The following is a 27082-nucleotide window of genomic DNA, read 5'->3' on the forward strand; positions in this document are numbered from 1 at the left end:
ATTTTCAATTTTTATAAAAATTTGCATCTAGGTTCTCCTTATCCTTTATTTTACTGTTTAGGATGGACGGACGTGTCTTGAAGTCTTGCCTGTCGCTCACTCATACGCGCGCGCACATATTAGCTTGGAATAAATATAGACATCCACGTTTTGTGTTGAACACGAGAAATCGAACTACAGTACTAAACTAAAGATGGCAACTGTTGGTTCTACCTTAGGGTAAAATGAGAAAAAGATATGATTCCTCTATATATATTATGTTTCCCGCAAGTTGGGCTAATTGATATGCATTACCAATGGTTACTAACATATTGGTAGTCATTACCACAGTAAGAGTCACGACGCGTCACAAACTGTCGTTGTCCACAGACCACACCAGACAGCTCTGAACAACTGCAACATTTAAGGTACGTTTACACCAAAGTTGACGACTAAAAGTTAACAACCAACAGTTTACAACCAAAAGTTTAAACAATTTATTTATATGGCAAATGTCTTCAAGTATACCTTTGTATGTTGATGCAAACAGTTTATATGGCAAGGCGTTAATGTCTCAGTTGCCTTATAGTTGTGATACAAGTCCAAAATGTCAAAATTTATAGTCAATCAGAAAAAGTTGGATATTTAACTGATAGTGTCAGATATCAAATTTGGGCTCGATTCGCATACGGATATCCGAGTCGAACCGAATCGACCCAATTTTTCGGATATCCGCAATCCTATAGTTGAAACAAAACAAAAATTAAACGAATACTGCAAACGTTTTTTGTGTTGCCGGTACCCTACAAAAACGTAGGGAAACAGATAGTCTTTCTTTGACTGGGATTGTGTCTCTGAACGAGGTATTTTCTCCTCGATTCTTATCGCACAAAAGAGATTTAAACTCAATTAAATGTTCATCCATTTGATAAGAAAGCAGAAACCGGAGATAAAAAACCTACACACTGGGTGCATGTACTTGCTTCAAAAACAAATAAATTTTGTTGAAAGAATCTGGTGATGCGAGTAACAGCATGCTCGCGCGAGTTTGTGCGTGTAGTTGTTGCGAGTTTCAATTAGATTCCCTGGTTATTTGCTTACTCCTGCGAGCTTGTGCAACTACTATACTCGCGAGTTTTCTCAATTAAGTACCTACTTTAAACTGGTTTTTAACACTCAGAACGTATTATAAGAATGAAGAACAAAGATAAAAGTCAGTGACTGGTTTTTTTCTTCATTTACTTAATGGTACTCACTATACAAACCAGGATTAAGATTCAATGAGTAGTTAGTCAGCTGATTCTCTCACTACTCTCAGCAGGGCAGTGTGTTTTTCCCTGTGGTCACCATGGTGGTGAATTCTGCAAAAAGGAGGGTGCCACCCCTTGGACAAAGAACATTTATCATAATAATGATAAATAATAGTGGACCTAACACCGATCCTATGGAGTACGCCATGGGCCCTAGAGAAGACCTCATTCCACTGTAAGCACATCAAATGCCTTTTTAGGTCACATAACCATAGAATGACAGAGGTATTTTTGTGATGAGGTCAGTCAAATTAATTAGGTCTCAAGTACCTTAGAGAATACAGCTGGAATTTATATGTGGGGGGGGGGGGGGGGGAATGTCAATGATCTTAATAACAGACGCCATTTCAAAGATTGCCTCAACACTAAACCTTTTAGGATTAGGATCAACTCTTTTGCATGTAAAATTGGCAGCTGCAAAAATTGCCACACCCCATCACTCTGTACTAAGACGCTGTACTAATTAAAGTTTAGTAAGGTACAGTAGTTATAAAAATCACATTCAACTCTAGCCAATGTTACTCACTAGAAATCACATTAAACTTCCCTGACAAATGAAGGACCATCAAAAGCAGACTTTAACCTGAGACACTGACACTGGACATTTAGGTTTACAATAGTCACAGCAACTTGGTGTACTTTAGACTTAGAGGATGTACTGTTTGTACATCGACCTAGACTTGAATTAACCGGTCCATTTGCTAAGCACATTACTATGATTAAGACTTGCGTTGTCACTATTTAATGAAAAGTTTGTCATAAATCCTAGAAAAACGTCACTAACACACCCCTAGGCCAAAAGCTAGGGTCCAATATGTCAAACGCTTCATGTAAGGAAACTCCCACTTATAAAGAGCTATTAGGACTTTTTGCTAGTTTTAAGTTGGATGCACTCACTGTCAGGAATGCCTTTGGTGGTTAAGAAGTTCATAACAATGAAATTATAAAGAGTACGGTAATCAGATTGTTTTACTACATACAACATGGTGTTGTAGTAAAACATACAACACTCATGGTGTTGGGCCGAGCTTGACACAACACTGTACTCAATGTATTTGTGAATAAATACTGATTGGCAGTTTTGCTGGTGAGTGAATTAGGACTGCCCTCATTCAAGTAAAAACTTCCTCTGCACCAGCCAGTCCAGAAAGGCCAGAAGAACCTTTTAAGCTTCTTTACTTTTTTCACTCTTTTAATTCAAGAGAATGAATGCTGAAACATCTAGCCAAATGTATGAAGGGTTTGTTTCTTAAATAATTAATGTTAGAGAACCCTTCTTTTATTTTAGAAAGTGAAATAATTTTGAAAGGTAGGTGCTGTAAAACTAAATAAAAAACTCCTAAATTTTCACATAAATATGAGTTTTTTCTCTTTAAAGATAAGACTAATTTATGTGTTCAAGGACGTATTATTAGAAAACTTGAGTAATAAATCCAACTACCACTAAGAATTACATAATATTTTCTTCTTGTTGTGCGAATAAGGCCTTTTATTGCCTCTCCAGTACCTTACCAACCAGACCTTATACAATTTGTATTTATTTTGTTATCTAATAAATTCTTAGGATCCAGTAACCTGATCTCACTTTGCATTACACGACCTTGAACTCAAACTGCCATATACAGTATATACTATTCTGCTGCAATAGTTTCTATTGCTATAAAAACAATGAAAAATCATTAAGTTTGGTTTTCCTAGCCGCAGATGCGGAGCGCTAAACACAGAGAGCTGATTGCGGAAAAGCCATTTCCATGGCAGACCGCTCCGCTTCCGCGCCTGGGAAAACCCAACTTATTTAGACAATATTAAGAATGTTATTTTACTATTCTGTCCGAAAACTCAAAACATGTTTATCAGTATCCTTATTTTTAACTACTGTAAAAGTAACTTATTTTTGTTTCTTAACTAAAATTCTACAAAATGTTGTTATTTGTTGAGTAGGTAATAAAATTATTTGGTCTGAAATTATGGCAGATAGTTACTCCTCTAGTGTACACAATATAGAAGAATTCGCTGTTCTTTACAACACATATGAAAATGAAGTAGTGAATTAATTTTTGAGAACCGCCCTATAAATTTGTTAAATTTTTAAATATCATCAATGAGGGTCATCTTTCTTTTGTATAGTAACTTGTACACATGCACAAGTCAATTTTGAATATTTTGACCAAATTTAAAGTCCCAACCCCCACCACTTTTGTTATCTTATCTTAAACGTACAACCTTATGCCTATCCTTTATCATTAAACAAAGGAGTGTAATAGGTAGTATAGGGGTTAAGAGATTACTAATTAATTTAGATGTTTGTATATTTTTTTACAAATAATCATTAAGTTGGTTGTTGATCACTGTTCAAAAACCAGAGTTTTGTTGGTTAACCTATTTTGTAACTTCATATAGTTTTCCTCACTTACTCCTTATCTGAAACAGAACACATTAAAATAAGAACAAAAATCACAAAATATCAAATTTTTTGTATATTTAGACTCTAATTAATTTTCCTCATTTTTTTAAGGAATTGTGTTAGTGGTAGCATTTTATGAAAGTAACACCAAAATGCTCTATTTTGTTTTTGTCCATCAGTGAAATAAGTTTCCCAGTTTCCCCGTATGTCAAAGATTATATTTTGTCAGCATTTGCAATTTTAATCAAGAGACAAAATAAAACTGAACATCAAGCAGTTAATGCCTACAGTTAAGGAACCAGACAAAATTCTAAATGAATGAAATTTCCATTTTAATACAATAGAAGCAATTCCTTGTTTGGTTGGTTTTTAGCTTTTCTATTTTAAAATGTTCCTGAGTCACTAGCGTTACGTTTTTGACAGTAAATGTTGATACGAGTAAAATACCTAGACACTGGTAAGTTTTTGGGACTAAGATCAAGTCTACGATTAATACATTTTTGACAGTAAATGTTAATACAAGCAGTGCTCGATTTGCGGGGGACGCGGCGGAATGGAGTACCGGTACCTCTCTTTCGGGAAGATAAAAACATTGGCATAGATAGGTACTAATCACATTAAATAAATAGGTTACAGTCCTGGCACCTCATTTTTTTACAAATCAAGCGCTGAATACAAGAAAAATACACAGGTAAGTATTTGGTGCTAAGATCAAGCCTACGATTTATACATTTTGGACAGTAAATGTTGATACAAGTAACATTACACAGTTAGGCATTTGGTGCTCAAGTACATTCAAAGTGAATTACCTTCATGCGCAACCACAGTCCTTCTTTTTCTTCTTCTTATCTTTTGGGGGAGCTTTTCCAGCAATCGGTTTCAAAGTGTAGCCGACGCTGGAGTTTGCATCAATAACAACCCTAGACCAATCAGCAGCATCAAGGAACACTGTTTCAATGCAGTAAAGTCTGCCTTTGTATTGTTCAGCAGACTCGTTTGGCAGCTTCTTCAGCACTCGAGCAAACCATGCATCTTCACTTTCCTTTTCTGACTTGAGGTACTTCTCCCTGGAACACAGGCAATTGGATTAACATGTTTTGGGATCAAAGGAATCGGCAAAGTACACCACTGCGTAGAAGAAGAATGTTTCTGTATGAATTACAACTCTAATCTGAAATAATTAGGGATCCAAAATATTAATTTCCCTAGCTAAAACTAAGTTCAAAGGCAATGAATGATTACACTACTTGAACATAATAATGGTGTCTGAAATTTATCATGTGAAAATGAATAAATGAAATGATTAATTAATTCCATACCAACAATTTAAAACTGAGGGTGAAGTGAGAGTCTTGAACTATTTAACCTCGAGCAAAAATTACAGCTACAGTGTAGACGTTTCAACACTTCTGTGTATTTCAGAAAGTGCATTTAAGCAGCTAAAATTTACATATACTTCCATGAAATGCTCACAATATTTTATAACTCACAGGAAATAAATAATTCACCTACCTGTAGTAATGCTCCAGCATGCTGACGAAGATCTTGTTGGTCCTGACGTCTAACTCAGGGTAGACCTTGTCAAAGAGGTAGTCAATTCTTTGAACGTATTCCTTGAAGTTCTCGTCCTTGTATTGGATGAGCAGACGGAGGTACATTTCGTTCCTCTGATCGCTGGTAATCTTTGGGTCGTACTTGCCGAAGAACTCTCTGTAATAGTCAGCATCACATTGGCCGATCTTCCTCTTGGGCTGCAATACAATTTGGTGTCATTATGGTTTTCTGTACTATTTATTACCTTTCATTAAAAAATCAAATAAAAAGGATTTAATGGAAAGAGCATTTCAATTTGTCTATACTACTTACAGAATCCTTAAGTCTAATTGTGTCTATGTCAAAACTTACTGTTTCTACAAACATACCAGTCTGGTGTAAGCTACTTTGTAAGAGAACATTTTGATTTCTTCTTCTTTCTCAATCACTTCATTTGTCGTATGAAGTTTCCTCTGGGCTTTTACAGAACTTCCCTTGTTGCTCTTTTCTTGTTCTACTTCTTCAGTTGCGTCCAACTTCCTAGCTTGCTTCCTGGTCTTTTTCTTTTCATTTTTGAAATTTCCATATTTGATTCCCTAAAAATCAAAACAATGTGGTGATGAACTGAAGTTATGCTTAGTTTTTTAGAAAGAACTACTGTTTGCAAAATTCTATGTTGTTTGTAGTGTTGCCTTTTGTGGGTTTTATGGTATTTAACTGTTGTCAAACACAAACGTCTAGAACTGAACAGCTGACAATTGGAACAAACTCAACTAAATCATCTGAATGATTAAATACGAACAATAATCAAACACAAAACATTAAAGACATTAAAGTCCCTCATCTATTAGCACATGTGACAATACTTATCCTATTATTCTCTTTTAACAAATTTACATTAAAATTTTTTTAATGTCCACACAACAGTAGTTATTAATGCCTTACGCTGGATTTAGGGCTGGAGACAGATGTGACAGGTTTCTTCCTCTTTCCCACGGTAAAACCAAGCTCTGTGTCGACGAAGGTGATGTGTTCAAAGTCCTCCTCGTCCAGCGAAGCTTCCAGACATTGCATTCTCTTCCTGTAGTGATCAAACGTCTCACAATCGAACCTCTTCAGCACTCTCTTGTAGTAATGTTCGTCACACTCGCCTATCTAGAGGAAATTGTTGGATTAATATGAAGCATTGTATGTCAAATTCCACAACTTTTTCAGAAATCATAACAGCTGATACACTTAAATTTAAAGCTCCTGCATCAATAATCGTTAAAATTGCTGACTACATATAAAAGAGCTAATAAGAAACTGAGCTTTCGTGGCCCTTAAATACTAACAATAGACTCACTCAACATCCTAGAAACCGTCCTCTACATAGTGATATGTACTCATCCAATTCATTTACCAAGTAAAAATAATTTAGATGGGGACACCACCTACGTGCAAATGTTAACCCAAATATGAGAGTAGAGTGGTGTGAGATGTAGCTTTTACTGACTAAGATCAGCTGTTACATCAGTCAGGATCATTTATTTAACGCCTATTGATTAGAAACAGCTGGGTCCAGTTTCAAACCATCAAAAAGGTAATGATTTTTCTCAGGATCGAAAGATATTCTTTTTTATAGTACTTTATAATAATTTTATATAGTTTTTGAATGAAAGAACGAACAATAAACTCACTGTGTATGGCAATTCCAGCTAAATTTCATAACAACAACATGTCAATAACTAGCCTATGTTAATTCTTGATGAGATACTGTAGTCAAATGTAAAAATGGCAATGATGTAATGCTGATTAAGCCAGTTTAATACCGTACCTTTCTGAAGTATCTCTGGGTGTAGTAGTGGTCGAAGAAGTCTACATATCTGACATCAAGTCTGGGATCCAGTTCGGGGTAAACCTTGTCGAAGATGTACTCAATCCTTTCAACGTACTGTAAGGGTTCTTCCCCTTCATAAACTTTGAAGATCTGTTAAAATAATTTATTAGCATTTGAGTGACATTTCCAATGTGTGTTTTTTTTTAACTTATAAATTAGAAACCTTATCTAAAGTCGGGACCACGAAAGTTTGCAGTTGAAGGAGGAGCCTATTTACCACGTGACTTCGAAGGAGCCAATGAGGACAGTGCAGTGTTGCCAAATCTAATAATACCAGCTGATTTGAAAATATTGTTTAGTATTTTAATTAGTGTCGTCAACGGGCGATATGGCAATGTCGCACTAGCCTTGTCTTGTGATTGGCTGCCGCCAACTGCAAACTTCCGTGGTCCCGACTGTAAGAATTATTTTCCTAAGCCATGTTTGACCATTTTATATGAGTCTCTATTTCTGATTTGAATATCAATAATCGTTTTTGTCTTTAAATTGGGATTGGGTTCTTATAATTTTAAAAATAATTACGTGAGATTGTTTAAATAGTAGCAATACAATATTTTTGAAAAAATTGTGACTATATAGCTTATGAGTTTATGAAATTTTAAACATGATATTTTAGTTTGTCTTTAGTCCATGAATGATCATTTTAAAAGGTCGGTAGAGGTCATGGGCATCCTGTATGATATTTTACCTAACCCGCCATTTTAAACTTCCCTATCCCAAGCGTGATGTATACAACTTCGTTACTTCTCGAGTGATGTAAAGTTGAAAAAAACTCTCTCGGTGGGGTAATGAACCCATTTAAATAACATTGAGTGGATAACTTAAAAAATATACCTCTATGGAGCCAACGACGTTCAACGCTAGAAATCAGCTGTGTGCTTGAATTTTATTGTTATGCTTTGAAGAATTTTCCTAACCTAGCTTTTGTTTGTAAATGAACGTTACTGTTAGAAGATGAGTGAAATGGATAATGAAGCAAGCATATTGCTCGTAACCTCCTGTATATTGTCGGGTCAGGTAAAATCTTGTACGTTACACGTTACGCAAGAGCGTGTTTACATCACTTCGGTGAATTATGCAACTCGCTTTCGCTCGTTGCACAACATTCACCTGCGTGATGTAAAAACGGTCTTACTACACTTGTAATGTAAATAGCTATATTACTGCAGGGCCAATTAAATTGACAAAATTATGAAACATCTCTAACCAAACAAACTTTTAATTATAACTTTTAAATGTTGAGTAATTAAATGTAACATTTAAGACGAGTTTTCCTAGACACGGAAGAGGAGAACGGAGAGCGGAAAATCCGTGAATTTGAATTAATTTACTAAAAACAACTGTAGCAGTTTTTCACGTCTAAAATATAAAGTAGGTATCACAAAAACTTCATACTTCATTAATTAGTCCAAGATGAAAAAGAGGAGGATTTAATTGTCCATGGCTAAGGGCAGTTAATAAGGGTAAAAACAATTATTTATCATCATATCCCTATTATTTTCATTGAGCGCGCCATCTAATCGAGGCATCTTAGAACTATAACAAATACTAATGAAACATACTATAAAAACACAAAATCTAACGCAAGTCATTTTCTTCTTTACTAAACAAAAATAACATTACAATAGTTTACTTGAATTCACTAAAACATCCCCAACTTCAATTATAACCCCATTTTTGTATGGTGTAAACAAAATTGTATCATGGCCATCTGTTTTGATGTACACAAATGAAAACTTGGATAAAGTTCACACGATTGGCAATGGAATTCAGCACAAAACAAACTATGAAATTTTAAAAGTCTATAGGATGAAGGGCTTTCATGTTAAATGATCCAAACCTGCAAAAGGTGCATCTAGAGGAAAAGAGCTTTAAATTGATACCCAATATGCATATAAAAATAAATATTTAGGTGTCAATTTGCTGAATACAGAAATCCAACAAATTCTTTTAATAAATAAAGATAATAAAGATAAATAATAAAACAGAGTAGTCCTACCAACAACAACAGTTATAGGATAAAAAGTGTTTAACTATATGTTACCTTGTGGTATAAAACCTTGCTGTCTTTCTCCTTGGGGAAAACTCTTTTGAAGTAAGCAATCTTGCATTCATTTTCTTTCAACTTCGGCTGTAAATAGAAATATTTAAAAAGTTTATCCTCAGTAAAATTATACTATTATAAACAGAAGCTATCTGTCTAGAGGTTAACAGGGGTCTAAGGCTAATGTAGACCCCCTCAATTTAATAAACATAGAAATGACATGTGAGTTTGGAGTTACAAAATTTGTATATCTTGCTGCTTGAAAAAAATCAAAACTGAAACGACTAAACATTATTTTTAGGTTTAAGTTTTTGAATAACCCATTTTTGTAAACTGCTATTATTGTTTGGAGTAGTACTGAACTTTTAAAAAGGGGTCACATCCATTTCCCACAATACAGTTGCCAATACATCTCTGTTATGTTGACAAAATACTAATGGGTGATTAAGTAATAGTAGTTTACGCAACGACTGCGTAAATATAGTGTTAACGACACAAGTAGAAAATAAAAATTCTACGAGTGTCGTTAACACTATTTACTTGAGTTGCGTACACTACTTTACTTACCACAGTGTTTTCATTACTAAAAATCACTACTCATAACTTCTAAGAGAAGTTATGTTTTTGTTTAACCTCTCATTGCCACTGACAGTGATGCAACAAAACATTGTACCAAACACTAATTGCACCACTCAACAATTAAATTTGCTTGAACAGCTTATTAGTTGAAGTTTGAATCATTACAATTTTACTTCTTCTCTCTAAATCCTTGAACCTCATTGGTCCGTTATCCGTGTTGTTATGAGTAAAACTATGCTGTTATGAAAGTAAACAATGCTGTTATGAGAAACTTTTCAATTCTATGAACTGAACTGAAACGGCTACTTAAATAAAAAGGTCGTAGGTAAAGTTATTTAAATATTTTAACTGGAATATTTTTTTCAAACTGCTTGGCTTACCAGTTTCTTGTATGACACCAGGTAGTAAACAACCACCGTTTGCTTGGAGTTGGCGGAAACAAGGGTCTTCTTTTTAGCGGATTCTTCTGCTTTTTCGGAGCCGTTTGCGGTTTTTACTTCTGTCGCTTTACGAGATTTTTCCATTTCCTCTGCTGTCATTTCTGTTGTGGTAGAGATTTCTCGCCTACCACTGGACAACCCCTAAAGTTTTTAAATCACCATATCAAATGTTGATAATATTATTCAGAGCCAAAAATGTATGTACTAACTATATTTACATTTTTGTTTAATGATATTTATCTGCTCCAATATGTAGGCTACTTATTATTCCATATAACAAACTTTGGAAGAAAAATTTAACAATAATATGGAATAATTTATTCTTTTTAACTATTGGATGATATGAAAAAATAAGAAACTAGGCTGATTAAATATTTCATATTAGTTCTGTTGCTTAACCCTTCCCGGACGGGCGAAATCGTGACATAGAATGGGAAAAAATTATAAGAAAAAATAAAAATTAATTTTCCTTGTGTTTACAAGTATACATAAAATAAACACAATGGATCACTTTATAATGTCAAAATAATTTTTTACTTGTTTTAACTATGCGGATTTATCCGCTACCTGCCCGCAGATGAGTAGAAATTAAAGCTGCGGATATATTCGCCACCCGTCTATGAAGATATCACCATGACAATGTTAGGCAATAAATAAAGAACAATATGTAAACAATAAATAAAGACAACGTAGTGTTGAGCTCGAAACGTCGAGGGGGGAGTGTTGGAGAGGCGTGGGGGTGCGAGGGAGAGGGGGAGGCGCTGGAGAGGGGCAGGTGCGGGAGAGAAGGGGGAGTGCGGGAGAGAGCATAGCCATGGAGAGAGCAGGAAAGTGGTGCCTTGGTACCGCGAAACATCTGGTTACTGCTCAAGGACCTGCCAGTCTGTCTGAAGAGAAGGCGGATATATCCGCTTCCCGTCGGGAACATCAAAAACCATAAGCGGATATATCCGCCACCCGTCCTTTATCGCCAAAGATTTAGTCGGATATATACGTCACCCGTCCAGGAAGGGTTAAGAGGGGCATGATGATGACTTTTGAAAAATATCATTTTGCTCAATTTAAATTTAAATGCTGAAATAAATTAATTGTGACTAATAATTAATAAACAACACACTCAGTGGTTCTAATAAGGTTGACTTACGTTACTGCACACATTGTCCTCGGACTCAACATCACGTTCTTCAGACACCGATTTTGATTGGTATTTTGATTTCTCTTCTTCGGTCTTCTTGTAAATCAGGTCATCATTCTAATAAAGGATCAAGTACATAAGAAATTACATGTTAATTCAATTGTTTTTCCCTGAATACAGCAAATAAAACACAAAAATATTTGCTGGAAAATAAAACGTTTATCCAAAGAAAATAGTTAGCAAACAGTTACGCATCATCTTCTTTGTCTATGTTTCTTTTCAAACCAGGATATATTTGTGGAAATATTAAATTTAATTACAATATAACAAAGGAGTCTATGTTTAATTGTTAAAGTTTAAATGGAATGACACATAATGAGATTGAGAATGCAAAGCTGTTTTCAATAAATGATCTTGTAATCTTGTAAAGCAGGATGTGTGTTGATATGAGTTGTATAGAAACATGTCCTAACAACATCAATTAAACTACGATCGTTTTTTTTGTGAACAACAACCTTGGTAGTGGGATATTACATCAAGGAGAAAAGACCATGCAACACAAAGCTAATAATTATTACAAACTTTTGAGAAAAACTGTAGATTTAGACAACAACATTATTCTCTTAAGTATTTTTGTCCCATTCTAAAGCTAATAAAATTAGTTTAAAATAACTATTCATTGAAGGAAACACTGTTTCAGTTTTGGATTAACTGTGATTGTTGCTCCAGACATGTCTCTAGAAAGTTCACGTTTAATTGTTCTATAATATAGATTTTATATTAAAGGATTCCGAAAATGAGGTCTCACCTTTTTAGCGTCACAACTGGTTGGGGCTCCGGAAGCCTCTGGCAGAGCCTGTAATGTTTGGAAAAAATATTCATCAGATTAAATAAACAAAAGAAAAAGAATTCCAAAAGTTCTAGGATGAGAGTAATATATTTAGAACTTATAGACATACACCAATTATAATATAAATATGTGGTTTTGATTTTATTTTTTTAAAAAAGGTGTAAGAACTTCAGTAAAAATAACCTCATATATGAAAAATGTATAATTATATCAGTTGAGTCAAGTCTTTACAACCACTGATAATTTTTCTAAAAAATAGTCACTTTAAGCCCTAGTAATGAAATAGAGTACTTGCATTTGCATTTAAGATTAGTATAGTCCAATGCAGTTTGTTTTTACTCACTTTATGAAATCCTTTTTTGACCTTATAATTAAATTAGTAGTTAAATTACATTAAGTTAGTTAGTTAGTTACATTAAGCATAAAAACACACTTGAGCTTAGCTTTAAAAATTTGGCTTGCTTGTTTTAACAAGCTTGATTTAATTTGAAAAATTATCAAGTATAGCTTTTAGTATGATATATTAAAAATTTAAATTTTTTGGTACAGCGAAACAGTTTACCAGAAGCACCCCATAGCTGATGATCAGACAGAGAGCTAAGATCCTCATCCGCGGGCTTGAATCTTCAAATAGTAATCAAGACCTGCTGTTCAGTTAGAGGGAGCAATATATAGGACAAACAGCCATCAACTATCAGTTGTTCATTACCAAACCACATCTTAATTTGTACCTTAACTATCCGCAGATCATGGCTTGTTTGTAGAATCATACGTCACGGAACAATTAATTAAACTGTTGGGGTCGGTTTAATGATTTTTTTAAAATAAATTGTTTCTAAAAAACTTGTGAGGATAACAAAAATTCCTTGATGTCATCAAAAACAGGACACAAGGAGATACATAAACACACTCTTACAAACCCTTCCCTTTTTCTTGTATTGTACCTAACTTTCCCCACAATATTGTATCATTCCAATAAAGTTAAAAACGTTTATTAAGGTTTAAGAATAATAAATAGGCAAACAAACCTATCATGATCATTAAAACACTCATTCTAATGAAGGCATGTACATGTTTCCAACTTATGCTCTGATAGGCCTACAAGGTTTTTTAACAGTGTGATTCTAAACCAGCAGTATTTTTGTTTTAACTGTGTGGTTGTTTAATTTCAGATTATAGTTCTAAAGTGTACATCAAGAGATTGTACATGTACAAATTAACCACTCTCTAACCTCATATTCTTTAAATAGTTGTTTACAGTGCTCATTATGGTTTGATCCATTCATTACAGTACTCAAAAACCATTTTTTTTTTTTTACTTCAGAATACAGTAGACTCCCTCTTATCCGGACTTCTCGGGACTGAGGCCAGTCTGGATAACAGGTTTTCCGGTTAAACCGTTCTCCCAAAAAACTCATTAAAACAGACCGTTTAAATGCATACCGTATGACCCAATAATGATTATTGCGTATTTAGACACGTGATCACTGGTCTCAAATCTTTCCCAAGAGAACAGTCGTCTCAGTACTGCCCACTTCCTGCCGATCTTGCCCAGTTAAACCGATGTGCTAATAAAAATTTTCCGGTTAAAGAGATGTCATTTCCGCCGAGTGTAGTCCAGTTTTAAACCGATGTCTGGTTAAAAGGTGTCCGGATAGAGGGAGTCTACTGTACCATTAATCTAGCCATATCCACTTCCTAATTCTAACCCAAATCTTATTACAGATTGATGGAAGTATGTGTTACGTGTAATGAGAAACAGCTAGGCCATGATAGGGAAATAACCTATCCCTTGGTATAACAATGACCAGGGTTGTGAATAATCTTATACAGGGAAATCAGCAGTTCAGCAGTGATTTTTTATCAATACAAAAGAGCAGGAGTAAACTAGGGATGAGAGGATGACACAAGATTGAAGAATTAAGGGATGTAATGGTACAAATGCACTAAACAGAACATATTGGGGTTTAAAAGAAAGGGTCATATTTTATTACTGTACTTGACACAGGGGATTTTGAGCAAATTTAAACAAGATGATGATTTTTCAAGAAGTTAGTGGCCTCTTTTAACCATGCATTTGCCCGCCCACATAGACTACTGATCTGTCAGTGGAACGTATCCAGCAAAGCAAGGGGTGAACCGGTACAGTACGAAGGTGAACTGTACTGATAAAATGTTTACGGCAGTGACCAGGATCCGAACCCAAGACATTGCTGCCTTGGGCCCGAAGACTGTGACGCTACCAACTGAGCCACTTACTTACCTAAAATAAGCTAAAGAGGGGTGAAGTTACTGAGCCAAAGTAGCCTATCTTATGACGGAAATATGGTGGAGAGGAAACAACCCTTTATATATTTTATTTTCTCGCACTGAATGCTTGGCATAGCAGCTTTGGGGAGCAGTGGTCGAGGACCAAAGATGAAGTTATGTATAGGAAATGTAACAAACTCTCGCAAACATGTTATGGAATTCAGTTTCAGAGGGTGCTTAAATACTGAAGACCAAGTGGTCTGTGTGGCCAATACTTGGAACAAAGTAATATTAAAATATATAGTCTAAAATGTATCATTTTGTACTGGTGCATTTCAGTTTTATTTTTTGTGTTCACACCAGAAGCATTTTTTAACGGTCTCGTTCAATTTCCAATAAAGTATAACTTTATTTTGACGCTTACAACATATTACTTGTGGCTTTGTGGTCAAATTAGTAAACACAATCACCTTTCTTAAAGCTTTCGCATCCATGGCCAGAGTTTTGTTTAAAATTTTCAAGTGGGTAAAAATTGAAGTGCCAGTAGCTCTTTGTATAAATCAATACCTGCTCTATATAAAATGGCATATCCATAAACTATTTGTCTTCTAAACACCACTAAGATAAACATGTGATAAAATAAATATGCAGGAATATATAGAACACGATAACTAGCAACATTTATTAACCACAATTAATTAAGCTTCTACAGTTTTCTTCTTTTTCTTCTTTCTCTCAAAACCTTCTGGCCAACCATCAATCGCAACAGAGTACTTGTGTTTTCCTCTAAGTGCTCTTAGCCTCTTCATTTCATCCTTAAAATCTTGATGTTCGTCTCGAAACAGGCCATACTCCCTGAGTTTCATCATTAGGAGTCCCGTCTCAACATGTCGAGGGTAATAACATACCATCTTCTCTGGGTTCTTGTTGTCAGGTTGGCGAGCCATCATCTTTACTACCTGAAAAGCATGACAAGGGAATCATAACGATATAGTGAAAAATATTCAAAGATACATCAGAAGTTGTAGGTAACTAAGTCTTTGGTAAATGTATCCGTGAACTGATAACTTTCAGATGTAACAAGTTACTGCATTATCTTTATAAGTATCATATTACCACTTTAATAGTTCAAATCTCTTGATCTTTTCTACTTAATTTAATTTAAAGCCGGGTTTTCCTAGGCGCGGAAGCAGGGAGAGGAACGTGGAGAGCGGACTACACTTGTCTTAGGTAATTTAATGTTAGGCTACTGTTTTCCTAGAAGCGGAGCGGAACACCATGTTATCTCTTTTCTGCTCTCCGCGTTCCTCTCTCCGCTTTCCGCTTCCGTGCATAGGAAAACCCAGCTTTACACCTATTTTAAGTAATATCTTTGACTATTAATACAACTTAATAGTCTGTATCCAATAGTCAATGGTAATATTTAAAAAACTAAATTCAAAGAGTAAAAAGAGACCTGACAGTAGCTATGTTTAAGTAATCCTAGCTTTCATATCATCAAATCAGTAACTTTTAACTCACTTTCATTGAAGGTATATCAGTATCACGGACAACTTCTCCAAATATTCTACAGCGAAGTTTGTTCATCCGACGAGCATAGTTTGTGGTAAGTTTGACAAGCTCCGAGTATTGGTACATGACTATCCAGGTCTGCTGAAACATATATATTACTAAAACCACTGATGGACTGATAAGGCTTCTAGTAGGCCTAAACATTTAAGATAATTCTTTTAATAAGCATGATTTTCACCAGTTTCTTGAGTCTGTTGGTGGTATAGGCTACAATTCTCTGGGTAGGTCTGTGCCTACTTACTGAGAGGCTTCTTGAGTTTATTTTTTATTTTTATTTTGAAAAGAGGTAGGCCTACTGTAGGCTACCTTTAACTAAACCTAGAATTGGTCCATCTACAATGCGTCAGACAGTGTTTGTGTGTTTGTGGAACGTAGAAACTAAAGTAAGGGGTGAGCTGGTAGCCAACAGTACTGATAAACAATTGGCAGCACTGGAAGGATGACCCGCAACGTCGCTTTGCTGACTTGGTTTTACAGACTGCCACCCAACTGACTAAACCACCCAATGAATAGGCTAAAGTTTATCAGGGGTGCACCACATGAATTTTTTTGGAGGGATTTTGGGGGGATGTTTTTTTGCTAGCTATCATAATTAATGTATAATATTGTGTAAGCAGCCCGAAAAAGTGTTCCTAAGTAGTTTACTATCAACACCAACAATATTTTGCCATTCGTAATTAATACCTATAGCTTGCAACCTAGGCTTGCACTAATCCTATCTTATATTATGAGGATTACTGCACTCTAACCTATAATGTAAACCTAGATTCAAGATTCAAATAGTCTTTATTCAATATATACATACATGTATCTGAATAGAGTGAAAGTCTATATACAAATCATACACATTAAAACATAAATCTACGCAAATGTCCATTATGAAAAATAAATGGAAATTCAAATGAAATATTTTTTTTTTATCTACAAATTCTTGTAATGAATAAAAAGGATTTTTTACTAAGAAATCTTTTAAAAGTTTTTTGAATTTTTTGAAATTTGTCTCCTGCCGGATGCTAATTGGTAAATATTGTATCAATTTAAATCCTGCATGAGTGGTTTTCTTTGTATAATAACTTATTCTAATTTATGCTGAGGCAATCTAATTTTTAATCTAGTATTATAGTTATGCCCGGAATTGGAGGGTGTTGTTAGTTCCCTTTGTTTCAAAAAGATTATGGTTTCAAGAATATATAAATTATACACAGTTAAAATGTCCAATTTATGAAAAAGATTCTTCACTGAGATGGTTTTCCGTAATTTCATAATAGTGCAAATTGCTCTTTTTTGCTGTTCAAGTAGCCTACTTTATCATGATTTGATTTTGTTGTTCCACCATAGACTGTGATTCCGTATGAAATGTGGATTGAACTAATGAATAATATAAGCGTCTAGGCAGCCAGTGCAACTCCGAGGATCATGGATCAGATCGGAAAACGCCCCCACCACCGCTCCGTGCGATGGCGTGACGTCAACCATTACGGCAACGATACGGAGTTTAGTCATGAGCCTTGGTGGTGTAGTGGATAGTGTGTCGGGCTGATAATCTGAAGGTGCCGGGTTCGAATCCCACTTGTAACACTAACTTTTTGTCAAAATTTTTTTCATATCAGCAAGTTTGGTTGGTTTGTTTAGGTTATGACAGTTTAATTTTAAGTATAATTAAAAAGTTATAACATTGAATTTGAGACATTTATAATTTTATTTTTAGAACAGAACAAATTATTATTTCGATTAGTTAACCTTCATTCGAGTTTTTCATTATCAGCAAGTTTGGTGAGTTTGGTTAGGTTATGACAGTTTTTAATTAAATTTTAGGTATTTATTCCATATAGGTGCCTCCAAACGTTTGACATCTTACTTTATAGTTGTTTAACTTACCTCCTGAATCCAAATATACCATTATTTTTCACCGCTGATGAATATTTTTCAAGATATCACCGTAAAAACATACAACATTACAATAAACAAGGTAGGATGGATAACATTTCAAGTGATTCTGTAGTCAATAATGTTTTCTATAATAGGAAATTCGTCACATTATAGAGATATAGATGGACTGGTGGACTAATTACATGAAGGCTAGTTCTTATTTAGGCATGTTTACTATTTCAAAAATGCAAGCATTTATGAAAAGGTAATTTAAAGTGTTTTTCTCAGGATTTTAATTTTACAAAAACAGTCTGCAGGCAACATAAACTAACAACTTGATACATTATAACCTAAACTTTACCTTCCTAATCTAACCTAACTTCAAAACACTTAATGCAGTCACCAATTCACATAAAGCACGACCTATCACCCTGACATGCCTTTTCTGACATCAAAAGGAGTTTGCTTACATTATAGAGGTTTGGTTAGGTTAGGTTATGTTAGAATAGCACCATTTTATTATGTAATTTTCTAAACGGCGAAATATAAATCAATAAATCATTAATAAGGATAAAAACATACTGGGAACAATAATACATTATTAACTTATTGGTCTTAGAAAGTGAAAATTGTAACTTAATCAAGTGATTTTCATATTGCAGAATCAGAGTTAGCTAATTAAAGTTGTCACTTCCATTTGCTTGACTATGATTGAAAACATTCAGCTGTTGGCTTACTTAACCCATAGGCTAGTTCATTCCACTTGTAAATGTAATCCATCATACCTTGTTTATTGTAATGTTGTATATTATTACGGCGATATCTTGAGAAATATTCATCAGCTGTGAAAAATAATGGTATATTTGGATTCAGGAGGTAAAAAACTATAAAGTAAGATATCAAAATTAAAAATTCGTTTGGAGGCACCTATACAGAATAATTACCTAATTTTAATATAACATAAGTTATACAAACGATACGTTTTGACAGCGACAGTGATAGAGATAACAACTTTCCGCGAACAGTTAGGCTATGCTGATGCACCGGTATGATTCGGAAGCGTACGACATGGTGCGGTGGTGGTGGGTGTTCTGATCCACGATCCTCGGAGTTGCACTGGCTGCCAAGACGCTTGTAGGCTATGAATAATAAATAATTTTTAAATCTTCCAAATCACAGACTCCGGACATCTGTCTCAGAGCATAGATGACTTACCAGAAGATAATTTTTTTACGAGGTGGTTGATGTGATCATCCCATGAGAGATTTTCATCAATGATTAAACCAAGAAATTTAGTTAGGCCTACTTGATCTATTCTAGCCTATGCCTATCTGATTTTAAGAAAATATTTGGCTCAAATTTGACTTTTGTTTGGTTGAAAATGATATTAGGTTTGTTTTCTTTTTATTTACTAATAGACTTTTGATCAAGGAACTCATGGACCTAGGCTACAGACGAGGGAAACAAAAGTTTCCTTTTATTTCCTTAGTCCATGCCTAGGCCTAGGTTTGCACGGTCTAGGCTTACGTTTACTAAAAAGTTTAAATGGTGGTAAGGTATGCTATATACTCACTGGATAATATTTTGAGATAGGATTTGCAAATTACAGTATTACTATTGTTTAACCATTTGTGCCAGTTAATCTGAAATAATTGTAGTCCTAACTTAAATACTGAACAACTGAAACTGAACTGAATGAAATATGAAATGAAAGTAAGGTTATGTTGTGGTTATGTTGTTTTAGGGTCTGAAGTCTGTTGCAATTCTCGGGTTCTTCTTCTTTTCTAGTCTGCTTAAAAAAGCTGGCTTGGTTAAAGTACTATGTAACCACACTACTACACTATAAATAATTGAATTAATAAAAAACTTCCCGGGCTTTATAGAAATGCTAGTTAGGAAATTATTTTTGTTTTTCTGATAAAAATAGTTTACCGAGGTCCATAACTAACGTTAGCAAGGTTAGATGTTTTCCAGTTCGAATGACTTGTTTAATTATTTAAAATTCAAGTTTCATGTCTGCTATTGGTTAGATATTGTTCTGATTTCCTTGCTTCCAAAAACCACTAAACTAAGTAACTGACCCAATTAACGGTGTCCCTATCTCTATGATATGTTTACTATTATATAGTATTAAAATTCATTGTTGTAGCCCCGGAACTGTAATATATAAAATATCAGGAACAACTTTTTGTATACCAGATATTATATAGTATGTTTGATCACTGTGCAGTTTTAGTGGTAAACACAGTTCATGCCATGAAAGCTTTGGTAAAATACAATTTATTTCCATTCATTAACTTGTTACAAAATATTATTAATATGGATTATTGAGCTGACCGTTGGAATGTAAAATTACTTTTTCCTACAGTCACCCGACAAAGTTGGCCTTGTACTGTTTATAGTACAGAAAGCTGCTAATTGCTGCATATTTATACTTTGCCGTACGGTTTATACTTTGCCGTACGGTTTATACTTTGCCACACATCAGGATTCCAACGAAACAACACAAAACAGCGTGGTTCTATTATGCACGTAATCCGTGTACGCTTGGAAATAGGTTGGCAACACTTAAAGATAATAATACTATGAGCAGCTGATTGACTATTATAACTACGATTTAACCTGTCATTTTGTGTTTATAGTTTCGGTATTTCTGAACTTTCTGGACTTTTTTGTACGTTATGAAAAGTAGGGAAGTGGGTAGATCGGCAGACGACGGACGCTTTCAGCCATACAGCAAAACAACAGTGACCGCTCTGCTCTGTATTCTGTATGATAGCCTATTTCGCTCACCATCCGATGCTGACATTCAACGTTCGGCCGCATTCTTCTTCTTATTTAATTTTTCGGCATTTTTAATGTTATCATTCATTTAACCTAGATGATTGAAAAGTTGAATTGCGTATTGGATAAGATAAAGAAAAGAAGTTGTATTAATAGTCAAAGATTGAAAGGTAGTTGAATATTAATTTATCTGAGTTCAGCGTCAGGAATTTGTAATTACAATAATGTAATTCAATGATTACCGTAGCAAATTTCAAAACTTTCAATATCAAATAGTATTCATATTTGGAGCACCTGATATCATATTTAAAAATACCACAACCCGATTGGCGTTGCTAGCCACAAAACAACAACAAAATGGTTGTGTCTCAGACTTAGATTTGCTTAGATGTGGAAGGGAGAGATTTAATTCCCAACACAAAAAAAAACCTTGCACAACAAATTTGTTCTCACGTTGTTGACCCCTTGTAAAATGCCACTGGCACTGGCGTAGAAAAAATTAGAACACTGAGAACCAATTCTTCAGGCGGTAGCAGTGACGGGACCCCGACGGCAATAACGTAGTTTTAAAAAATAGGTAGGTAGTGCTTACTGGGCAGATATAATGCAGTCGTGTTAGGTGCAAGTTCTTAAACACTTCTTAGATAAAATAAGTTCTCTGGTTCGAAATCTTGGGTCTGATTTTGGAAATTTTCTGTTTAGCATGCACCGGCACCAGTTGAAAGGGGGTTTTCGTAAATCAATAATGCTTGAATGTGTTGTAATATTGCGGCATTCCTTTGATATTAAAACCCCAAGTCTCAATAATGCAAAAACATGACATTATACAAGCTTTTTAGACATTTCTTTGACCTTTAAATAAACTGGGAAGCTTGAACACATTAAACTAGGTTCTCAAAATAGCTTAAAACCACTCATTTTAGCACGTTATTTCCAAATATTTTCCGGGGGGAACCCCCGGAACCCCTCATTTGATGGGGGGTATTCCATACCCCCAGGCCCCCGGTGACACCCCCAAAATATATGTCAAGGATCGCCCTTGAGTGTGTGACCTTTTAGCGATAAGTCATTGATTATCACTTTTTGACGATTGTCATGAACTTTGTACTTAGTTTTAACCACAATAAAGCATTTCATTTCACTGTGAACAGTAATGGGCCAAGGACCGATCCTTGTGGCACTCCGTGTAGCAGTACACCAACTCTAGATGAGGCCTCACTCAGCGATACAATTTGCTTCCGGTTTTCAAGGTAGCCTGATTGATTCCATACTTGCTTAGCTTAGCAACCAGAATGTCATATGAGACCACAACAAATGCCTTGCTGAGGTCACATAGGTCGAGTTGTACGCTGTACGGACTCACTGTTTTCGAACTCATCAGTTATTATCTCAGCAAGGTTTAAAAGGGCTGTGGTAGTAGATCGCCCGCTTCAAACCCATGCTGGGCATGGTTAAGCAGGATTATGCGTTCAATAACAAGTCAAGAAAACGTGCTAGGTACTACTGTTCTTGTATAAGTTGTAATATAATTACAAAATTATGCATTAATAACGACAATAATTTCTTTCTATCTTTCATCTGAATTATATAGCGTATAAATAGTATATTCCCCTGCATTGTACAAAGCCAATGTTTTTTAACAGTTGGCCAGCATGCTCCAATAATGAAATAGATTTACAAACACCAAACACCGCACGGACCGCACCGCACGTTTTCGTTCATTCGTTACGTTCGTTCTTCTCTTCGTTTCGTTGTTTCGCAGTCACGTCACTAGGATAAACAACAGAAAAATCATTCGGAAATATTACACGTGTTAAAATTTGAAATATTTCAGTTTTGATTCAGGTAATTAACAATTTTACTCAAATTTAAAGTACCAGGCTTATGCCTATTAGTTTAGTTGTATTGCGGGGTTGCAGAATACTCATATTGCGCCCAATTAATTTGTAAGTGGCCAACGTCTGGGCCATGAGGAAACGCAATTCTTAGGCTATTAAGATAGTCTTTTAGCTCTCCAACAGGCTCCTTGTAGATTGTAAGTTTACAGATATTTTGTCATATTTATAGAAGGATGATGTAAACTCTGTTTAATTGTCTTCACTTATTGAATTGCATTTCTGAGCATTGTTAGATTTGGAAAGTAATTGTCTAGGTCTAGAATGAGTTGCCATATGTGTGTGCCTTGTGTAAGACAAAAGCCCAGTTGCTTGGGATCGCCTTCTTAGTTTTGGGCACAGTTTCTGAACTGGGCTATGCTAACATTTATTGAAACTATCAAATTGAAAATATTGATTAATAGCCTAAATCGATATTTTTTATACAATTAAACTATCATAACCTAACCTAGGGTAGAGTGGGGGAATTGGGACCCATGTTTTATTTTTTCAATTATATGTTTATTGTCAGAAAAAATCAAAATATGAGCATGCACAAGGTTTCCAACTGTAATTTGTCTTCTTATCACATGTTTTTTGTTTTTTGTTGAGTGTTAGCCTAACTTACATCCCACTTCAGATACCCATCTTACTTTCCAATTGCACATAACTTGGTCCAAAAAGTACAGCATGTTTACTGTGGTGCAACATGTTGTGGAGGCATCCTAGACTAAAGTGTATTGAGTTACAGTATTTTGTCAGTAAAATTAGGCTAAACGTATATTAGGCCTAATGCTGTTAAAATAAGTTAGGCTAGGCCTAACTTAAGTTATGCCTACGATACTATAGGCTAGGCCTGAGTAACTTATTAATGTTAGGAAATAACCTTTCACATAAGTAGAGTACTGCCCGCAAGTGAGAGATTTCCACAGTTAGTCCTATCAGATAATAGGCTACTATACTTGACTTAGAGACAAATATTTCTATAAAAAGACTAAAAAAAACTTAAATTGGTACGGTTAAGAAGGCAGTTAATTCTAAAAATCATGGATTTAACACGTTCGCTACCGCAATAGGCCTAGTACAAAATTTTTCATTCATATGGACCAGCGACGCACATATGCGATAGCCGGTTCTACCCATAGACTGCAGTCGCATATAGGCTATGAGACTTACTTAACGGTTTATTTGAAAACCCTGAATTCTCTGAAGTGGTCTACAAGGATATCTGTTGCACAACTGAGTCGCTTGATTGGTGGAGATATGATGATTGGTGATGTCACATGAAGTTGGAAGTAACTGTTCTTTACTTAGCTGCATCACAGTTTGCTGTATGTATGCTGCATTATCCTATTTAGCTTTTATATTTGTTCAATTAACTATACACCGGGTCTCGCAAAAATGTTATCAAAAATATAAAAAAAACAAGAAGATTATTTACAAACACGATTGCAGAGTAGGCCTAAAATACAAAGTTAATGATAACTTTTTAACAAGTTTTTGCCCGTGGTCTGCGTGTACTGTTAACCAAGTGACAGCCGGTCTATGTGTAAGATTAAATTGTATACCTCTGTCTGTGGCAATGACCGTGGCGTCGCATATACATGTGACGCTCGGTAGCGAACGTGTTGTTAATAAGTTAAGGAACCAACTTAAAAATATTTTACTTAAATTAATAGCCTTCTATTTTTATATCTAGGCCTAAGTTAAACATATTATGCTATATTCCTAAAACTTGCAGAGGTAAGTTTAACTTAGATAGGCTAGATAGTCTTATTAAACTTAAAATTGGCAATTATTTAGTACGTCTACATTGGGATATATGACACAATTTTGAGATGTCTACTTACAGTTTTTTTCACGCTGAATCCAAAAATTCAATCAGTTTTTGTCGGAGAGATTACTAAATGGCTGTAAAACGAAGGTTAAAATTACGAATCTAAGGTTCATTTAGCGGTACCTACTTATGGTAATATGGCGTGGTCTGGACGGGTCCGTTTGTGGTCTGAGGACTGAGTGAGGATAGCAAACAGCGTTTTATACTTGACTTAATGCAGAATGAAATCTATTCGTTTTGAAACTAAATAATCAGCTCTTATTTAGACATGTGAAGAAGGTAAGTTAACTTAGGTCGGGTTTTATGCGGATTCGTGACTGTATTAAGTGTTTTGAAGTTAGGTTAGATTAGGAAGGTAAAGTTTAGGTTATAATGAACCGACTCATTAATTTACGCTACCTCCAGACTGTTTTTGCACAATTGAAATAGTGGGTAAATTAATGAGTTTTCGATTCATTATAACCTAAACTCTAACTTACCTAATCTAACCTATCTTCAAAGGACTTAATACAGTCAAGAACCCGCATAAGTCGGACCTATCTTCCTCACACGTCTTTTCTGTCATCAAATGGAATTTTGAAAGTTAAGATTGGGGTTAGGTTAGATTAGATTAGTTTAGCTGAGCTGAGCTTAATTTAATATAAAATGGTATTCAATAATAAGTTCTTTACTGCAGTATGCCTTAGGGTTGAAGAAAATATTGTTACCAAGCATGGAATCTCTCATTGTTGGGGTTTCCTTATTAACATGATATATCATTTATTAAGTTAGTTGCTGATAGATGAAATTATCACTGTGGCCTGCTTTCACTTTTAGGCACTATGGGATTATGCACTGTGACATTATGCTCTATGGGATTATGCACTAGGCCTATGTCAGACGTTTAGGGTTGAAATGAGGACAATCATGTCGTTATTGAAGTGGCAGTGGCATAGCCTCTTAAAAGGATATAGGACGGACGCTAGGTCAAATAAAAGGGGCTTTTTCAAGTAAGGCCTAAACCAATTTTAAATAAGCACGGTTCACCTTTTTTTTTATCAAACAGCACTTTCGAATGTTGTTACTTTGATACACTAACTTAGCTTATCTTAAGAGGTAAGTTATTTTAAATAAACATAGGACTGATACATCAGTATAAACGTAATTTGATTTGATCCAGTCCAGTCACAACAAATGCATTACGGTGCTTAGACTTAGAACTATTTTTTCCCCCCGATCACTTGATTATTACTGTTAAACAGGTGATATGTGTCCGACACTTTATCTAGCCTCATTGACTATCGGATACCGTACTTGTATCAGTAGTCACAGGTTGAATGTTCAAGATACTCTTACAATTCTAGATTTTAGAGGTCAGTCATCGTATGATCACTCACTGTATCCACAATGTCAAAAGAGTTACTATGGTTAAAAACTTATTGAAAATTACCTACTTTGTTCCTGATACTTTCCATTGCAGGTGTCGAGTAATTTATGCTGGAAGCCTGTGCAGTTACATCATTTTGATTGCAATTGAACTGACCATTCACGACTATGGCCTACATGTTACAGATGGTTAGGGTACCACTACCTAACAATCACAATGAGGAAAAGCTTTTCCTTGTGTTACCATCAAGTGGTTGATTTTTTATCACAGCTAATTTTTTTTCTGTAGAAAAAGACCTCTTGAATACTTTTCTTACAAACAATTTATAACCTAAACCATAAATATTTTAGGCTATATTTTTTATAAGACAATTGATTGGTTGTTTTTGGATTTTTTAAATTTTAATATTAAAAGGATATTACCTTAATTTAACTAGCCTAACAATAAATTACAATAGCCTATGTTTTTAAAAATTACTACTAACTTTCAATCGGTTGGATTCTGATCCTGTGATAACTAGGTCGCAGAAATCTTGCACTGCAATGTGCTACAAATATTTTTAGATAATTTCTTGTTGAAGGAGAGAGAGAGAGGAAGTGGTGGAGAGAGAAAGAGGAGAAGAAAAAATGTCTGCTACTGTCTGCTATAGGTGCAACCAATCGGGTCATTTTGCCCGAGACTGTTCCCAACAAGGAGGAGGAGGCGGCGGCGGCGGCTCCAGCTACTCGTCCAGCTCCAGGGGAGGGAGGGAGAAATGCTACAAGTGCAACAGGTTTGGACACTTCGCCAGGGAGTGCAAGGAGGAGGATCGCTGCTACCGTTGCAGTGGCGTCGGCCACATCGCTAAGGACTGCTCGCAGAGTTCTGACGAACCATCGTGCTACAACTGCAACAAGTCTGGTCACATTGCCCGCAACTGCCCTGACTCTGGGTCTCGTGGTAACTTCGCCACTTGTTACAACTGCAACAAGTCTGGGCACTTTGCGCGGGACTGCCCGGAGAGTGGGAAGACTTGCTACGTTTGCGGAAAGTCCGGACACATTAGTCGGGACTGTGAAGAAAAGAATGGGTAACTTTTTTGGGTATTTTAACATTTGTTGTACGGAATATTTGGGAATCAAGACGTCCAAATTGTATGCTTTATGAATAAATTTTATTTATGAACATAAATTGTTTTAATTTCCCCTATAGTTTTAGTATGAGCAAAATTGTGCTGCTTTTTTGGTAAGTTTTGGTTGGTGATGTGAAAGTGGATTTCAGTTAAATTTTAATTTCTTTAGTCTTCTCACTGTTGCAACTGTTATATTAGTGAAGGTTTTTTGTTTATTACATTTGTTTAGTTAATTTAACATTCATTATTTTAAATGCTTTTATTAA

At 35.2% G+C, this 27082-nt stretch overlaps 3 protein-coding genes across 6 annotated transcripts; 1 reads left to right on the forward strand and 2 right to left on the reverse strand.

Annotated features, from left to right (window-relative positions):
- Window positions 1–3585: 3585 nt before the first annotated feature.
- Window positions 3586–12843, reverse strand: LOC129001601 (uncharacterized). The gene is made up of 11 exons (XM_054428954.1): window positions 12716–12843; window positions 12112–12159; window positions 11313–11420; window positions 10109–10309; window positions 9150–9236; window positions 7043–7195; window positions 6172–6381; window positions 5616–5822; window positions 5206–5444; window positions 4503–4760; window positions 3586–3710 (listed from the first exon to the last, which is right to left on the reverse strand). Exons 1-10 carry the CDS (start codon window positions 12761–12763, stop codon window positions 4505–4507), a joined length of 1557 nt encoding a protein of 518 aa, XP_054284929.1. The 5' UTR covers window positions 12764–12843; the 3' UTR covers window positions 3586–3710; window positions 4503–4504.
- A 2214-nt stretch (window positions 12844–15057) lies between these two features.
- Window positions 15058–19548, reverse strand: LOC129001332 (28S ribosomal protein S33, mitochondrial). Of its 3 annotated transcripts, none has more exons than XM_054428601.1 (3): window positions 19418–19548; window positions 15925–16056; window positions 15058–15362 (listed from the first exon to the last, which is right to left on the reverse strand). In XM_054428601.1, exons 2-3 carry the CDS (start codon window positions 16039–16041, stop codon window positions 15102–15104), a joined length of 378 nt encoding a protein of 125 aa, XP_054284576.1. In that variant the 5' UTR covers window positions 16042–16056; window positions 19418–19548; the 3' UTR covers window positions 15058–15101. The 3 variants fall into 3 exon arrangements, with proteins under 3 accessions (XP_054284576.1, XP_054284575.1, XP_054284574.1); XM_054428600.1 differs by having other exon boundaries at window positions 15925–16053; window positions 19418–19545; XM_054428599.1 differs by having other exon boundaries at window positions 15925–16073; window positions 19418–19492.
- Window positions 19549–22341: 2793 nt separating this feature from the next.
- LOC128999996 (CCHC-type zinc finger nucleic acid binding protein-like) lies at window positions 22342–26869 on the forward strand. Of its 2 annotated transcripts, none has more exons than XM_054426828.1 (2): window positions 22342–22473; window positions 26286–26869. In XM_054426828.1, the coding sequence occupies exon 2, from the start codon at window positions 26332–26334 to the stop codon at window positions 26776–26778; it is 447 nt and encodes a 148-aa protein (XP_054282803.1). In that variant the 5' UTR covers window positions 22342–22473; window positions 26286–26331; the 3' UTR covers window positions 26779–26869. The 2 variants fall into 2 exon arrangements, with proteins under 2 accessions (XP_054282803.1, XP_054282804.1); XM_054426829.1 differs by having other exon boundaries at window positions 22355–22473; window positions 26289–26869.
- Window positions 26870–27082: the final 213 nt, after the last annotated feature.

The sequence above is a fragment of the Macrosteles quadrilineatus genome, unplaced genomic scaffold (genome assembly GCF_028750875.1).
Source record: "Macrosteles quadrilineatus isolate MER2022 unplaced genomic scaffold, UCM_ALF_1.0 Scaffold_8__2_contigs__length_117827958, whole genome shotgun sequence".
Classification (NCBI taxonomy): Eukaryota; Metazoa; Arthropoda; class Insecta; order Hemiptera; family Cicadellidae; genus Macrosteles; species Macrosteles quadrilineatus.

Bases quoted from the DNA above. Each gene is read 5' to 3' on its own strand.
- LOC128999996 (XM_054426828.1), top strand. From the start codon at position 26,332: ATGTCTGCTACTGTCTGCTATAGGTGCAACCAATCGGGTCATTTTGCC.
- LOC129001332 (XM_054428599.1), bottom strand. From the start codon at position 16,065: ATGTTTCAGCAGACCTGGATAGTCATGTACCAATACTCGGAGCTTGTC. The intron at 15,363-15,924 runs GTGAGTTAAAAG...CATGCTTTTCAG, and splicing joins CTGATATACCTTCAATGAAA to GTAGTAAAGATGATGGCTCG.
- LOC129001601 (XM_054428954.1), bottom strand. From the start codon at position 12,763: ATGAGGATCTTAGCTCTCTGTCTGATCATCAGCTATGGGGTGCTTCTG. The intron at 12,160-12,715 runs GTAAACTGTTTC...CAAACATTACAG, and splicing joins TCAGCTATGGGGTGCTTCTG to GCTCTGCCAGAGGCTTCCGG. The intron at 7,196-9,149 runs GTAACATATAGT...TTATTTTAACAG, and splicing joins GCAAGGTTTTATACCACAAG to ATCTTCAAAGTTTATGAAGG.